The sequence below is a fragment of the Canis lupus genome, chromosome 10 (genome assembly GCF_011100685.1).
Source record: "Canis lupus familiaris isolate Mischka breed German Shepherd chromosome 10, alternate assembly UU_Cfam_GSD_1.0, whole genome shotgun sequence".
Lineage (NCBI taxonomy): Eukaryota > Metazoa > Chordata > Mammalia > Carnivora > Canidae > Canis > Canis lupus.
The window spans coordinates 62,711,003-62,729,195 of record NC_049231.1 but is presented as its reverse complement, the minus strand read 5'-3'; the positions used below and the strand labels follow the sequence as shown (position 1 = coordinate 62,729,195).

Sequence of the window (18,193 nt, the reverse complement as noted above, 5' to 3'; positions counted from 1 at the left end):
ATTCTGTCTTAGGGTGGAATGTTCTGAATATGTTAAATCCATGTCCAGTGTGTCATTCAAAGCTGCTGTTCACTTATTGATTTTTCTGTTTGGATGGTCTGTCCGTTGATGTATATGGAGTGTTAACGCCCCCTACTGCTATTATATTACTATTGATTCTTTTAAGTTCATTATTAACTATTTTATGTATTTAGGAGCTCTCATGTTTGGTGCATAAATATTTATAATTGTTATATCGTGTTGGATTGTCCCTGTATTATTCTATGGTGTCTTTGTTTCTTGTTACAATCTTTGTTTTAAAGTCTTATTTTGTCTGGTGTAAGTATTGCTTCCTTGGCTTTCTTTGGATAGCTATTGGCATGACAAATGTTTCTCCATCTCCTCACTTTTTTTTAGTTTGTTTGTTTGTTTATTTATTTATTTATTTAAGTTTTATTTATTTAGAGGGGGAGTGCACACAATTGGGGGAGGACCCGAGGGAGCGGGACAGGAAGACACTGTGCTAAGCCTGATGTGGGGCTGGATCCCATGACCCTGAGATCCAGGCATCCCTCCATCCCCTCACTTTCAATTTCCACATGTCTTTCAGTGTAGAAGGAGTCTTGTTTTATTATCCATTCTATCACTCTGTGTGTGTGTGTGTGTGTGTGTGTGTGTGGTTTTGTTTTTTGTTTTGTTTTCTGGTAATATTTGAGTGAGAGAGAGAATGTGAGCAGGGGCAGAGGGAGAGGGAGAAACAGACTCCCTGCTTAGCATGGAGGCCAATGTGGGGCTTGTTCCAGAACCCTGGGATCGTGATCTGAGCTGAAGGCAGACACTTAACCAATTGAGCCACCCAGGTGCTGCACTCTGTGCCTTTGATTGATGTGTTTAATCTGTTTACATTCAGAGTACTTATTGATAGATATGTATTGCCATTTTGTTATTTGTTTTATGGTTGTTTGTATAGATTTTTTTCCCTGATCCTTTCTTCCTTGTACTCTTTCATTGTTTATTGGCTTTAGCAATATAACTGGATTCCTTTCATTTCATTGTTTGTATATTTATTACTGGTTTTTGATTTGTGGTTGCCATTAGGTTTGTATTTAAATTTCAGCGTATAGTAGTCTGTATTAAGTTGATGGTCACTTCAGGTTATTTTTTAAAGATTTATTTCAGTGAGATTGAGAGAGCAAACAATCATGAGTGGGGGGAAAGGGCAGAGAGAGAGAATCCTTAAGCAGACTCCTCAGCGAGTGAGGAGCTAGACATGGGGCTTGATCTTCTGGGAGCATGACCTGAGTTAAAATCAGACATCCCACTGAGTGAGCCACCCAGATGTCCCTTAAGTTTATTTACATGGTTTTATTTTCTTAAATTTTAGATTCTGTTATAGTTAAGCAGAAACTAATAATATAATTTTATATGTTAAGTTTAAATCCCTTCCTAACCCTTCTTTTTACAGTGTTTCAGGAATATGGTGTCATATTTCACATGCTTTTTTCTTTTTAAGATTTTATTTATTTATTTGACAGAGAAAGAGAGCCCAAGCAGGAGGAAGGCGGAGTGCGAAGTAGGCTCCCAGCTGAACAGGAAGCCCTACTTTGGACTCAGTACTGGGACCCTGGTATCATGGTCTAAGCCAAACAGAGCCACTCATGTGCCCCTGCTTTTTGTCTTCATTTTCTCTTTACTTTTTACTCCAAGAGTCCCCTTAGTATTTGTTGTAGGTCTGGTTTAATGGACATGAACTCAATTAGTTTATGTTTGATAAACTCTTTATTTCTCTTAATTCTGAATGATAGTTTTTGCTAGAAAGAGTATTAGTGGCTGCAGATTTTTCCTCTGAGCACTTTGAATATATTATAACATGCCCTTCTGGTTTGCAGTTTCTGCTGAAAAATGTGCTCATAACCTTAAGGGTTTTCCTTGTATGTAACTATCTTCTCTTGCTGTTTTAAATTTTTTTGTATTACTAATTTTTGTCATTTTAATTACTATATGTTTTGGTGTGGATCTTCTTGGATTTAATTTGTGGGGATATATGTGCCTCCTGGATCTGGATATCTGTTTCCTTTCCCAGAGTAGGGAAGTTTACAGCTGCTATTTCTTCAAATCAAATTTCTGCCCCCATCTCTATTCTTCTGAGATCCCTGTAATTCAGATGTTAATATGCTTGATGGAGTCACTGATCCCCTAAGACGATTCTCTACTTGCACAATTATTTTTCCTCTACTCAGCTTGTTTACTTTCCATTACTCTTATTTTCTAGGTCATTAATTCATTCCTGTGCTGCTTCTAGCCTGCTATTTATTCCAAGTGTGTTTTACATTTCATTTGTTTTGTCTTGATCTCTGATTTTTTTTTTTTTTTTAATCTCGTTAAGGATTTCAGTGATGTCCTCCACTCTTATCTCAAGTCCGGTTGGTATCTTATGATCATTAATTTAAATTCTCTATAATTTGTTTCATTTTGTTTTTTCTGTGGTTTGGTCCTGTTCTTTAATTTGGGAGATATTTTTCTGTCCTTCATTTTGATCTTCTATGTCTGTTTCTTTGTGTTTTCTTTTTTATTATTTTTTTTTGTTTCTTTGTGTTTTCAATGTCAGCTAATTCTCTTGCTCTTCATGATAATAGGCTTATGAAGAAGAGGCTTTATAGTGCCCTGTAGTGCAGTATCCCCTGTTTTCTAGGGCCTGGCATTTCAAGGAATATGTCCTTGTGTGTTGCATGGGCTCTGTTATTGTGTCTTAGTCTTTTTTTCCTTCAGTGCAAGTTATATGCAGAAACTCTCTGTTGTGGTGATATTTGGTCCTCAGCAGGGGCTGGGCATAATTAACAAGATAGGGAGTGGTTTGCTTGGGAAGTGAGATTTGCCCCTGCAGCTACCCCTGGTACTGAGGACCTGCAGGAGAGGTTAGATCAGGAGATGGGGGTGTTGGTAGGGTTTGTGCTGGTATTTTGGGTAGGGACCTGCAGTGCTGGAGCTAAGGAGATTTTGAAGGGTAAGACCAGCAAAACAGAGGTATGGGGTAATAAGAGGAGCTTGGTGCAAACAAGTTAGGTAACGATTGTCGGCCCTATTGCAGGTTTCTGCAGGTGCCCATTCTTTTTGCTGGGAGGTGGAGGAAGGAAATGGTCCTTGCCAGCTCTTTTGTTCCCAGAGGGATCTCCATGTAGTTTCTGTTTCTCTGGCCATGATCCGAGATGAGGAAATCCCTCTCACTCCTGTCTGCTCTCAGTGTTTTTCAAACTTGTGGTTCTGTGCTCTTTCTGCAGGGCAGTTTGTGGTGCTGTCTCTTTAAGGGTGGGGACTCTGCTAACTAATGCTCTTCCTGTTCTTGTTTAGCCTAACCCACTGATTTTTAAAATTCCAGGCTTTGGGGCGTCTGGGTGGCTCAGTTGGTTAAGCTTATAGAGTCTTGGTTTCAGTTCAGGTCATAATCTGAGGATTGTGAGACGTCCTAGGCAAGGAGCCTGTTTAGGATTCTCTCTCTTTCTCTCTCTCTGCCCCTACACCCCTGTACTCTCTCCTGAATGTGCGCTCTTTTGTTCTATTAAAAAACCAATTCCAAGTTTTAAGTTCCCCTGGTTTTAAGAACTCTCATTTTCTAAGTCAAATATTGAAAGTTTTTTGCCCTTTTTTGTGCCACTGGCTCCCTCCCCAACACCGTTAGCTTCAGACATCTTTTCCCTTTCTACCTACTTTGATGTGGTCTCTTCCCTACCTTTAGTTGAGGTGTTGTCTAGAAGTGTTTGGGCTATTTTTCTGGGTTATTTTCGCTAATGTGTTTGTTATCTAGTTGTATTTGTGGAGGCTTTCCTGGAAAGACAGTAAGATACCTTTCCAGCCTCCTCCAAGGTGTGGCATGTTTTTATTAGAGTTCTCACAGACATACATTTTTTGAGATTATTTTAAGGAGAACGTTTCTCTTAAAGACTTGTTTATTTGTGGAAAGAGTGTGAGTGAGAGAGGAGGAGGGGGAGATGCGAAGGCAGAGAGGGAGAGACAGGCTCCCTCCCCGACCCCATGCAGCAGGGAGCCTAATGTGGGGCTTAATCACTGGGTCCCAGGATCAGGACCTGAGGACTTGAGCCAAAGGCAGACTCTTAACTGACTAAGCCACACAGGCGCTCCTTAAGGAGAATATTTATGAAACATTATTTAGTATTTGTTCCTGGTAATACAGAAAATATGTGCATATATAATTTGTATATGTACATGTGTATATATGTATGTGTATTAATTATTTGTATTAGCTTTCTAAGCAGCATTCTTGCCAAACCATTTAATTCTAGAAGCATTTATATGAAAAGTATTTTGGATTTTCTGTTCCCATAATCATGCTATCTCAGACTAAATAATATTTTTAATTGCAATATAGTTGACATACAGTGTTACTTTAAGGTATATAACAGAGGCCTTTGACAAGTCCATATGTTACACTATGCTCACCACAAGTGTAGTTACCATCTATCACCATATTACCCCATTTTTATATTGATTGACAGTATTCCTTATTCTTTACCTTTTGCTTTTGTGACTTACTCATTTCATAAGTGACAGCCTGTATTTCCTTTTTTTTTTTTTTAAAGGTTTTATTTATTTATTCATGAGAGCCAGAGAGAGAGAGAGAGAGGCAGAGACATAGGCAGAGGGAGAAGCAGGCTCCTCTCAGGGAGCCCGATATGGGACTCCATCCCCAGACTCTGGGATCACGACCTGAGCCGAAGGCAGGTGCTCAACCACTGAGCCACCCAGGCGTCACAGCCTGTATTTCCTACTCCTCTTACCCCATATTGTCCATCACCCCATGTTCATCCTCTTTGGCAACCACCAGTTCTCTGTATTTATGGCTCTGTTTTTGCTTTTTGTTAGTTGTTTCGCTTTGATATTTTGATACCACATGTAAGTGAAATCCTGAGGTATTCTTCTTCCCTTTTTTTTTTTTTTAATTTTTATTTATTTATGATAGTCACAGAGAGAGAGAGAGAGAGAGAGAGGCAGAGACACAGGCAGAGGGAGAAGCAGGCTCCATGCACCGGGAGCCCGACGTGGGATTCGATCCAGGGTCTCCCGGATCGCGCCCTGGGCCAAAGGCAGGCGCCAAACCGCTGCGCCACCCAGGGATCCCTTCTTCTTCCTTTTATGCCACTCAGTATAATACCCTTTAGGTAAATTCATGTTGTTGCTTATGGGAAGATCTCATTCTTTTTTATGGCTGAGTAATATTTTATTGTGTATGCATGTATATGTGTGTATAATTAATTTTTTGAGGAACCTCCATACTGTTTGCCAAAGTGGCTGCACCAATTTACATTCCCACCACGAGTGCATGAATTTTCATTTTTCTTTACTTTCTTACCAGAACTTGCCTTTTTGATTCTTGCCGTTCTGACAAGTGATAACTCATTGTGGTTTTGATTTGCATTTCCTTGATGATTAGTGATGTTGAGCATCTTTTCATGTATCTGTTTGCCACCTGTATGTTTCCTTTGGAAAAATGCCATCTGTATGTTTGGAGACTCTGCCCATTTTTAATCAGATTATTTTTTGTGTTGAATAAATTCTTTATCTTTGTCAGGTATGTCATTTGTAAATATTTTCATCCATTCGGTAGGTTGCCTTTTAGTTTTGTTAATTGTTTCCTTTGCTGTGCAGAAGCTTCTTATTTTAGTGTAATAAGAATAGTTTATTTTTGCTTTTGTTTCTTTTGCTTGAGAAAACAGATCTAGAAAAACTGCTGAGGATGATGTTCAAGAGATTACTGTCTGTTTTATTTGAGGAATTGTATGGCTTTAGGTCTCACATTTGAATTTATTTTTGTATATGGTGTGAGAAAGTGGCCCAGTGTCATTCTTCTGTATGTAACTATCCAGTTTTCACAGTATCATTTGTTGAAGAGACTTACTTTTTCCTCACTGTGTGTTCTTGCTGCTTTTGTCATGGATTAATTGACCGTATATTTGTGAGTTCAGTTGTGGATTCTCTATTCTGTTTCATTGATCTGTGTGTTTTTGTGTCAGTACCATACTGTTTTGATTACTACAGCTTTGTAATACAACTTGAAATCTGGAATAGTGATGCCTCCAGCTTTCCTTTTCTTTTTCAAGATTTGTATGGCTATTTGGGGTCTTCTGTGGTTCTATACGAATTTTAGAATTATTTGTTATATAGTTCCATGAAAAATGCTGTTGTTATTTTGATAGGATTGCACTGGAACTGTATCTTGCTTATGGTCATTTCAATAGTTTACTTCATTCTTCCAGTCCATGAACATGGAATCTTTTGTGTTATCTCCAGTTTCTTTCATCAGTGTTTTATACTTTTCATAATACAGATCTTTTACCACCTTGGTTAAGTTTATTCCTAGGTTGGGACACCTGGGTGGCTTCAGCGGGGTTAGCACCTGCCTTTGGCCCAGGGTGTGGTCCTGGAGTCCTGGGATCAAGTCCCACATCGGGCTCCCTGCATGGAGCCTACTTCTTCCTCTGCTTATGTCTCTGCCTCTCTATATCTCTGTGTCTCATGATTATATTAAAAAATCTTAAAAAAAAAAAAGTTTATTCCTAGGTATTTATTTTTGGTGCAATTGTAAATGGAATTAAAAAAAATTTTTTTTTCCTGCTAGTTTGTTAGGTAACACTGGTTTTAATGCTTCATTTTTAGTCTTAGGACTTCTAGTTAGTTTCTTTTCTGTGTAGGGCCTTCAGATCAATTTGAATTAAAAATTTGCTTGTTTTGTTTGTAGTCTTAGAAGGAAAAGTTTTAACGTTATACCTTAGGATAGTGTTTGCTGTGGAACTTAAATAGGTATCCTTAATTAGAGTGGAGCCATACATTTTGTATTTCCAAATTTGTTTTTAATTTGCATCCCTTGTCTTTATTAAGGCATACTATTATTGCTTGTTTGATAATTTACTTAGGACTTCTATTCTTATTTGATACTTAACCTACTAATTATGAGAATAAAACTATAAAGTAAGCATATTTTGAAATGAGTTGGAGTATGGAGAAAATTATAAGTTATTAAGTCTTAAATTGTATTTACAGTAAAAGTTTAATTCAGTAAATAGTTGATACTGTAATCTGTAAAATATACTTTCCTTAGATGGATAATGAAATGACTAGGAATCACAGATAATTTGATATTTTTTAGATGAAACGATGGGATTTTTGTTAAAAATTAAAATGGTTTATTGAAAAGCTAATGTAGTGCTATGGTATTTGCGTTACTGTCATACAAAGAGGTATAGAGTATCCTAAGTAAGATCATATTACCTGGATAAGTAGGTGGACTCCCTTTTTAGCAAGAAGGTAACAGTCTTTAGATTCATTTTATGTATATGTTTTAAAAATGTATATTGGTTAAATTATTTACCTGATATGTATAATCCTATTTTTTAGTTCATCCTTTTTAAAATGTAAAATATGTAGTTTCAGAATCAACAAAATACTAAATGTTCTTGTTTGCAGTTACAGTGATGTGTATGTCACATAATCATTATACATTAATGATGTCTTATTTATGTTTCTTTATAGATTAGAATATGGCTACATATCCCTGCTGTTATGCAGCACATTATCCCTTTTAGGACCTATGTTATTAGGTAAGTTTTTAAAATCTTTTCCCTTTAACATTGTAATATATTTAATAGTTTATAACATAGTGTAGAATTACATTGTTTGAAAGTCCCTTTTACTCATGTCCTCTAGAGAAAATTTTAATTAACCATTGGGTTATACTATTTTTTATGCTCGTGTAGGCTCATATTTAATGTTTACTTTTAAACAATTTATGTTGGACCTTTTTTTCATTAACTATTTTTTTATTTTTAAGTCATACCTACATCCATCTACCATGGGGCTCAAACTCAAAACCACTAGATCAAGAGTTGTGTGCTTCACCAACTGAGACAGCCAGGTTCCCCTTGACCCTCTTTATATGTTCATGTAAAATTAAAAGAAAAAAGGTCAACAGTGGTTACACGGTACTGCATAGTGTGCAGTCATCAAAGATATACTGATTATTATGTTCTAGGTTTTGGGGATATAGCAGAGGAGGAAGGATTTCTCTTTTTGTGCAGTCTCTGTACCAAATAAGTAGATGATACAGTTCATGGGAAAGTTACATTACAGAGAAAAGTAGCAGCCAAGGAGATGTCTTAGAGGTTGGCGCACAATACGGGGTTATAGAAGGTCTAATTGAAGGAGGAGGTGGCATTTGAGTTTAAGTCTCAAAGAAGGAAACCTAAGAGGTTGGAGAAAGAATTGTATTGATTAGAATTGGAGTGTGAACTGTTAGAGGAGTTCTGTGCTTGTACTTCTTGTCAGTTTTTTTTTTTTTTTAAAGATTTTATTTTATTTATTCATGAGAGACAGAGAGAGAGAGAGAGAGAGGCAGAGACACAGGCAAAGGCAGAACCAGGCTCCATGCAGGGAGCCCAACATGGGACTCGATCCTGGGTCACCAGGATCACGCACCGGGCTGAAGGCAGCACTAAACCGCTGAGCCACCTGGGCTGCCCACTTCTTGTCAGTTTTTGAGTTCTTTATACCTTTCTCACTTAGATAAAGATTTGAGTTCCTATTTTCCTGATACTATTTGAGTTTTTGGAGAAGGTATTAGGAAAATAATCAGATAGTGATGAATTCTATGGAAGTGTAAGGTAATGTGATTAGAAATACAAGGTCTTTCTGAAAGGTGGCATCTGAAGATCATGAATCAGCTAATCAGATGATAATTGCAAGAACATATTCCAGGTAGGAGGAATATAGGATGTAATCTTTGAGGCTGGAAAGAATATGACATTAAAGAAAGTAGAAGCAGACTGTATGGAACATAATGTATAAGGGGGAATAATTATTATTTTTTTGGGGGGGATAATTATTATATGAGGTTGGATAAGCAAGGTCAGGTTATTCAGGATCTTAAAGTCATTATAAAGAGTTTGGATTTGATTTTAGTAATGGGAATCTATTGAAGGGTTTTAAGCAGGTGAGTCATGATGATTTTTAGAAGATCACTTTGGCTTTGAAGTGGATCATAAATTGTAGGATTGTTGGAGTAGAAGCTGGGAAACCAATTGAAAGGTTAGTATGTCGTCTTGGAAAGAAATGATGTATGGTTACTTGTAACAAGGATTGTTGGTGATTTTTGAAAATTGAATTTTTGTCCATTTTATTTTCACTTACAAGATTGGTGATTCTGGAATTTACAGGAGTAAGCATCACTTAAGCACTCCCCCTCAATTTTTATTTTGTACTGTATAATTTACTGAGATGTGGACTGAAAGAACTTGAGGACTTTATTTTGAGATGCCTGTGGGGCATTTAAGTGGCATTTATGAATTGGGACTATAACCATATAATTAAGAACAGGATCATAAATTGAGTTATCAGCATAGAGAAAGCTTTTATTAAACACCTCAAAGTGAATGAGGTCTTCTGGGGAGAGAAATCTAGAAAGTGAATAGAAGTGTGTTGAGGATGGAGCCTCTATCAGTTTGCTTTTGCCATGTAAGAAAACAACCTGCAAATCTTAGTGACTTAAAATAACAGCCATTTATTATTTCTTATAGTTCTTAGGCTGACAAGTTCTTTTGATCTGGGCTGACTTGGCTGGAACTGTACGCTCAAAGGATAGTACCTCATTCATATATCCTCTGGTTGACAGGCTGATTGTTACTGGAAGTGGAGGCGAGTTCCTATTCATCTTCCAGTTGGCTAGGTGTTAGTTGGGGCATTAGCCATGTTTCCTTCATCTGGCAGGATAGCCTGTGTTCCTTTTCTGAGTGAGGAAAGAGTTCCCATCAAGAAAGAGTAAGCTCAAAGGCTTTTTAAGCTTCTGTTTTTGTCACATCTCTTATTGTTCCATTAGTCAAAGCAGCTTTCATGGCAAAGTTCAGATTCAAGGGAGTAGAGAAATACATGACACCTCTTGATGGGAACAATGGCAAAATCGTATTTTAAAGACCTTTATGTAAAGTGATAGAAATAGTTTGGGGCCATTTTGCAATCCATTACAAACCCTGAGATTACTAATGTTGAAATGTTGGATAGAGGAGGAAGAACCAACCAGATAAAATGGGCAAGACCTGAGGAAAACCAGTGATGTCTGGAAGCCAAATAAGAATTATGTTTAAGATGTACACATTTTAAAGTGTTTTGGCTGTGTGGGGAGTAGAGGTACTATTAAATGAAAAGCAGCGGTAAATTTCATTATTAAACCAGGAACTGTATATGTAACATTTATGAGAATAATAAAGCTTTATGGAAGGATCTGAATCCAATGTTAAATTACTTGGCTCTTGACAGTTTCTGATTTACAGTGGACTCAGCAAAGGACATAACGCCTCAGGTCAATCTTTGAAGCATCTTTTATTTTTTAAAATTTTTAAAATTTAAATTCAATTTGCCAACATATAGTATAACACCTAGTGCTCATCACATCAAGTGCCCTCCTTAGTGCCCATCCCCCAGTTACCTCCCCTGCCCCCCCACCGCCCCTTCCACTGAAGCATCTTTTAGAAATGTTAATCCTAGGATGTCAGGTTCTACTTTATTAAACATTTTGAAGGTATGGAGCAAGTGAATATTATTGAATTATTGAAGAGTCTTTAGGAATATTTTGCAAGTTTTTATGTATGTTTTATTTCTGAATCATTTAAGGTATTTATGCAAGCTCTCTGATCAGGAGTTAAGACAGAGCGCGGCTCGAAATATGGCTGACTTAATGTGGAGCACAGTGAAAGAACCACTGGATACAACGTTATGCTTTGATAAAGAAAGCCTAGATCTTGCATTTAAGTACTTTATGTCACCGACTTTGACTATGAGGTTGGCTGGACTAAGTCAGATAACGGTAAGCTATATTTACTTATTTCGAGTCATTTTTTATTTGCTTTCCACACTTTCATCATCCTCATCATAATAACTGTTATTTATGGACTACTTATGTGAGGCTAAGGTATTTTACATACGTTACTTTGTATTGTCTTGATAAATAATTTCAGTATTTTCCCTATTTTAAATATGAAAATTAAGCTTAGAATTAGAAGGATTTGTACTTTAGATCTTTTTTTTTTTTAAGGTTTTATTTAAGAGAGTGAGAGAGAAACAAAGCATGTGCATGCAGGAGCAGGGGAACGGGTAGAGGAAGAAGGAGAAGCAGACTCCCTGCTCAGCAGGGAGCCTTACATGGTGTTTGATACCAGGACCCTGGGATCGTGACCTGAGCCACCCAGCCCCCCCCACACCCCCCTTTTAAAAAGATTTAATCAGTTATTAGAGAGAGAGAGAGAGAGAACATAAGTAGGATAAAGGGGGAAAGAAACAGACTCCGCATTGAGCGGGAATCCTGACATGGGTCTTAATCTCATGCCCCAGGATCATAATCTTAGTGGAAATCGAGAGTCAGACTCTCAACTGATTTAGTCACCCAGGTGCTGCCCCCCCAACTCCTTTTAAAGTAAACTCTTGGCCCAATGTGGAGCCTCTGTGGAGCCCTCTACTCACAATTCCAAAATCAAGAATCCCATGCTCCACTGACTGAGCCAGCCGGGTGCCCTTTGGTCTTCTGGATTTGAGGGTCTCATTCTTTCACCTTTTTTTTTTTTTTTTTTAAACTATGCGATTTTTGTACATTTAGAAAGTGATCTTTTTGTGGAGAGGAAAAGAATTTAGGAGATTGTAAGTAGATACTTAATTCATGTTCCTGTCAGAAGCCATAGATAGTTGAATCATAGGCCAAATTTGATTAATAAAAATATTTTATTTGGATTGGACAGTAGCAAATAATGTTTTATTTTTAATTTTAATTTTAATTTTTATTTTTTTTGCAAATAATGTTTTAAATAGAAATATGTATTATTGTCTTGAGGATGAAATGGGAAGACCTGGTATCCATGAGTCTGTATTCTTGCATAATAGCAATTTGCTAGAGCTAAGTAGATAGCTGAATCCTTTAGGATGAATATGCTTTTTCTGGCTTACCAAGGTCTCCATGAACTTTACTCCTTTGTAGTTCTTGCCTGTTTTTGTAGTGTAGTTATTCTTGAAGTAAGTAGATTATACCCAGGTATTGGGCTTTGTAAATATAGAAAATACTTGACATTTTTCTAAACTAAATCTTGGGATCCCTGGGTGGTGCAGTGGTTTGGCGCCTGCCTTTGGCCCAGGGTGCGATCCTGGAGACCCGGGATCGAATCCCACATCGGGCTCCCGGTGCATGGAGCCTGCTTCTCCCTCTGCCTGTGTCTCTGCCTCTCTCTCTCTCTCTCTCTCTCTCTCTGTGACTATCATAAATAAAAATTAAAAAATTAAACTAAATCTTAAATGTGTATATTGAGGGTGCCTTTCCTTTAGTGACATACCGTTTGCTTGCATTAGATTTTTGTAATTTTCCCTTATTTAGCTTTGCTTTCTCATTTTCTCTCTTGTACTTAGTGGAATAAAGCGTGAGTATTACTGGTAGAATGAAATTATTTTAATATGATAAAGGAAATTACCAGACTAATTGGTAAGTGTGTATGTGAATCTTATTGTTTGTCTAGTGTTTTATAATTTTGATCTAGTTACTGATTTTATATATCTCAAATCATGCTTCTTCACAGTTGGTAACATATCAGAAAAAAATTTGTAAAAAATACAAAACTAATTTTTTCTTTAATTATAGAATCAACTTCATACCTTCAATGATGTATGCAATAATGAATCCTTGGTATCAGACACAGAAACGTAAGTAGGAGCATTAATTTATACATAAGTTTATTGTCTTCCTGTGCAGCTGCTTATATGGTAAATGATAATTGTGACTTTATTAGGTTTGAAGTGTTTATTAGAAATTCTTTGCCTTGTGGCTTCATTTGTACAGTCTTGAAAAAGCTTTCAGAACAATATATTGAAACATTTGTTTTTTAAAAGATACACCAACACATAGTGTTAATGTCGCAAAAATGCAAAAGGGTACTATTTATAAAGGAGAATTTAGTAGTAAAGAATATGGTATTAATAGATTTCAGAAAGTACATTTGATGCTGATAATGTGAAGACCTTATTAGCACATTTTATGGGAAAAAACCAAGTTAACGATGTTCAAGATTAGAAAGAAGTCGTTATTATAGCTTAGGGCTTTTCAGTATCTTAGAAATATTTATTTATTCAAGTATTCCATTTAGGGGTTTGTCCAGTGTATAAATCCCTTTTAAAATCTCATTTGGGTAGTAATATCTTTTGCTTGAACAGAGTTGTATAGTTTTAAATTAAGTTTATAGTGTAGGTCATTGTTAGAAAATTCATAATAATACGAATAAGTCATATTTTTGCTTTACTCTAACTTCTGTGCACTGATTTTATTTCTTCCCTATGGGGTTAATCTCAGTTGAAACCAACCCCTCATGAATTGGAAAGCCAAAGATGTCTCTTTACTCTTTTTCTTTTCCTGGCTAACAAGTTCTTATCTTTCCAATATATGTTATGATGATTAGATTTATTATCAGGCCATTCTTTCATCTCTGGAAACATTCTTTATCAGTGATCCCCTTAAAATACGTTGCCTAGAATTGGTCATAGCTTTATAAATTCTGGGTCATGCCTGGAGTGCTATTTCCCACTGTCAAGACCTTACATAGACTCCACTGTAAAACTACAGCTCTGGATTTCTCTTTTAATCCCTTAGTAGCCCCCCTCCCCCAGTCTCTTTACTCCATAAGACTGCCTGAGAGAATGTTAAATTTGCCAATGCAGTTATCATCCCATACCTCTGTCGCCCCCCCTCCCCCCAAAAAACCCCATATATATCCTGGGATATCAATACAGGAACTTCACCTTTCCAGGACTGGTAGCTGAAATAGAGATAGGAAGGAATTCCATTAAAAAAAAGAAGTGTAAGGAAATATACATACTAAAGACATGATTAAGAAAAGGAGGAGAGTCAGAATTTTGAGGAATAGTGGGTAGAGGTAGTTCAAATTGGGAAGACAAGGGTTCTTAAAACATGAGCAAATTGGAACAAATAGAAAAACCATAACTACTGTTGCAGCTTATGAATTGTGTTCTTTTTAGCAGTTTAATTCGGGTATAGATACTGTACCTATCATAAAATTGACCTGTTTTTACAGCAAATTTTAGGGAATTGACAGGTTTGTGTGAAAATCATCATAATCCATTGTAGAACATTTCCATCACTTCATAAAGATCCCATATGCACATTTGTAGTCAGTTCCTAGTCTTATTTTTTCCCCGCTAATATACTTTGTCTCTATAGAATTATTCCTTTTTGGGCATTTCACATGGATGGAATTAGAATAGTCCTCTTTTTCATTTAGTTTATTTCATTTACTCTTTGACTATACTGTTTTTCTTGAGGTTCATTTATGTTGTGGAGTGAATTAGAACGTCAGTACTTTTTTTCTTTTCTTTTTTTTTAAGATTTTATTTATTTATTTACTTATTTACTTATTTATTTATTTATTTATTTATTTATGAGAGAGAGAGAGAGAGAGAGAGAGAAGCAGAGACACAGACAGAGGAGAAGCAGGCTCCTGCAGGGAGCCTGATGTGGGACTCGATCCCAGGTCTCCAGGATTTGGCCCTGGGCCAAAGGTGGCGCTAAACTGCTGAGCCACCCGGGCTGCCCAGAACTTCAGTACTTTTTATTACAGAATAGGATTACACTATGTAGATACAACATTGTGTTGTTGGCTATTTTAATTATTTTTACTCTTTGGTTAGTATGAATAATGGTCCTTTATTTTACTTCTTAGAGGATTTGTTTTAGAGAGAGTGTGTGTTTGTGCCTATATGCAAGCAGCAGGGAGGGGCAGAGGGAGCGGGAGACAATCTCAGGCCGACTCCTCACTGAGTGCAGAGCCTGAGGTGAGGTCAGTCTTAGGACCTTGAGATCATGACCTGAGCCAAAATCAAGAGTATGATGCTTAACCAATTGAGCCAGCCAGATGCCTCCTGAATGATGTTTCTTTAAATATACATGTCCATATCTTTTTATAGACATGTTTTCTTTCTTTCTTAATTTTTTTTTTTTTTGGTAAATAGTATAATTGCTGGTTTGCTCATTTATCTCACTTTTTAAAAAAAATTGTCAATATTTTCCAACATAACTGCATCATTTTACATTCCTACTAGTATGAGTGTTATGAGGGATCTAGTTTCTGCCCATTCTCAGGAGCACTTGTTATTATGTGTTTTTGATTATAGCTGTGCTACTGGGTATAAAGAAATATTTCATTATGGCTTTAATTTTGCATTTCCCTAATTAATGATGGTGAACATCTTTTTATACGGTTACTTGCCTTTCTGTTTTATGTCCTGTTTTGTTTTGGTTTTGGTAAATTGTTTATGCATTTTATTTTTTTGCCTAGTTTTTAATTGAATTGTCTTTTTTTATGGACTAGCATAAGATGTCTACTACAGAATATTCATGGGTCCTTAGGAAGACTATACTTAGCTTTCCTCCCCTCTTTCTGTGCTGTCATAATGATGCACATGAATGTCCTGGCAGTTTCTCTCAAGAATATTAACAGTACTGAAAAGAGAGGCAAACGCCAGGTTCTAATTAGGCTGTGCTCCAAAGTCCTCTTCTGGTTTCTAAACTGATGATGAATCATGTTTACATTGGCAAATATGAAATCATTGGTAAGCACAGGCCTGGGAAAATTGTTTTGAACCTCATAGGTTAAACAAGTGTGGAGTGATCAGTCCCAGATTTGATGTACATGTCAAAGATCTAGAAAAATGGCAGAAAATCTGCTCCTGTCCTGCCAGTTTGGTTTCATTGTAATGACAACCTCAGGTGATTGCATGGACCAGAAAGAAATAAGATGAAAATGGAAGGGAACATCCGGGGATTCGTTTTCTAGGGATCTAATACAGAAGTGCAAATAAAATGCCTCAGTGGACTTTGGTCCTTCAAAAAAAAAAAAAAAAAAAGGCTGTTTATTTTGACGTTTATGTCTGTTAGGTCTAATGAGTTTGTGATATTGTTTGCTTTCTGCCTAGTTCTATTACTGAGAGTAATTACTGAAATCTCTAATTCCATTTAATCTTCATTTTGTGTTGTATACCGTATTTGTGAATTTGCCTGTTTGCTGCAATTTATTTCTAACCCCCAAATCAACACTTGTGCTGCTTTTCATGGTCATTTGTGGACATGCAGAGAGGAGTAAAAAATCTGAGCTGCTCAACATGCACATTCCCAGCTGAAGGCAAACAAGGTGATGCTCTGCCTTCTTTTGTTAGCGCTGGCACAGAGGTGACCAAAGAATGGAAATGGTAGGCAGTGCGTTGTAGTTGCAAAGCTCAGTTCTGAGGCCATCTGAGTAGAAAGTGAACCCCGACAGGTTAGTGGGACAGCCGTAGCCATATCATTTAAACACTTCTGAAGCTCATTTTGTAAGATAACAGAAAAAGGAAGATAAGTTGTGTGTGTGTGTGTGTGTGTGTTTTAGGACTTAAAATGAAAGTGTTTTAGTATTAATTTAGTGCAGCAACTTTAAAGAATTGTCAGGAGCAACAAAATTGACTGTATTGTCTTTATTTCCCATCAGTTGTGTGTATATAATGGCATAGTATTCAACCATAAAAAAGAATGAAATCTTGCATTCCATGACAACATGGATAAGACCTTGAGGATGTTAACTAAGTGAGATAAGTCATAGAGAAAGATGTAGGAACTCATTTGTGGGCTTGAGAAACAACAAACCAAAGCTTGTAGGTGATTATCAGAGGTGGAGGATGGGGAGTGAGTGAAATGGGTGAAAGGACTCAACAGGCATAAACTTCCAGTTAGTAAGTTAGAGTTGTAATGTATAGTATGTTGACTATAGTAATACTGTACTACATATTTGAAAGTTGCTAAGAAATTAGATCTTAAAGTTTACTATTACAAGGAAAAAAACTTTTTTGTAATTGCATGGTGATGGATGTTAACTAGACTTAGTGTGGTGATCATTTCATAATATATACAAATACTGATCATTGTTTTACACCTGAAACTAATAAAATGTTGTAGGTCATAGCCCCTGGCATCTTTACAGAAGGGGTACCTTCCTTGCATCACCCTTAAGTGGGAACTTCAAGATAAATTTTAGTTCTGTGAATGCGTGTCTTTAAATTAATTTTGCATATGGATTGTAGAACAAATTGTGTACTTAGATCATATAAGATACGCATTTAAACAAATCCAGTCTTCCAATCAGCGGCAAATGGAAAGTCACATTATTGTACTGAGTAGTGCTTCTAAAGAGCACCCACTTTATGATGCAGTTGATAAAGATGCTAATAAGGACTTTTACCCATTAAAGCAGCAGGTGAGAATAATTTGAAAAAGGATTCAAGGGGTCGGTATTAGCTAATTTAGTGCAGTGGATTTATGTGTGTGCCACAGAGAGTAACAAGAATTGGCTGTATTATCTTTTTCTCCCTTCAATTCTGTTGTTTTTGTTTCATGTATTTGGTACATTTTTTTTAGATCCACATATGTTTATAGTGGTCATGTTCAAAATAATTTCATCCTTTTCTCAGTAAAAAATGTCCTACTTTATTATCTTTTTAAAAAGTTGTATTTAAATTCAATTAACATACAAGGTATTACTGGTTTCAGAGGTAGAGGTCAGTGGCTTATCTCATCAGTCTTTTAGAGAGCACACACCTGTGAGTTGGGGAGGAGGAGACAGAGCAAAGGAAGAGAGAGAATCTTAAGCAGGCTCCATGCCTAGCCCTGGACCCAATATGGGGCTCAATCTCTAATCTCTGAGATCATGACCTGAACTGAAATCAAGAAGTCAGATACTAAATGGACTGAGCCGCCCAGGCATGTTCCTTATCAGTCTTAAATAATACCCAGTGCTCATTATGTCATGTGCCATCCTTAATGTCCATCACCCAGTCACCCCATCCCCGCACCATCCTCCTCTCCAGTAACCCTTCATGTGTTTCCTGTGATTAAGAGTCTCTTATGGTTTGTCTCCTTCTCAGATTTTGTCTTGTTTTATTTTTGCCTCTCTTCCCCTAATGATTCTCTTGTTTCTTAAATTGCACATATGAGTGAGATCATGTTATAATTGTCTTTCTCTGATTGACTTATTTCACTTAGCATAATATCCTCTAGTTCTATCCATGTTGTAAATGGCAAGATTTCAATTTTTAAAAAATTTTATTTATTCATTCATGAGGGATACATAGAAAGAGGCAGACA

General features: G+C 36.7%; 1 protein-coding gene across 1 annotated transcript in view; it reads left to right on the top strand.

The window, feature by feature from the left end:
- The window catches only part of USP34 (ubiquitin specific peptidase 34), a 243,185-nt gene that overhangs the window by 73,514 nt on the left and 151,478 nt on the right, over window positions 1-18,193 (top strand). The window contains 3 exon segments of the mRNA XM_038551363.1: window positions 7,522-7,589; window positions 10,651-10,843; window positions 12,656-12,717. Of these exon segments, the coding sequence (XP_038407291.1) occupies window positions 7,522-7,589; window positions 10,651-10,843; window positions 12,656-12,717 (323 nt within the window).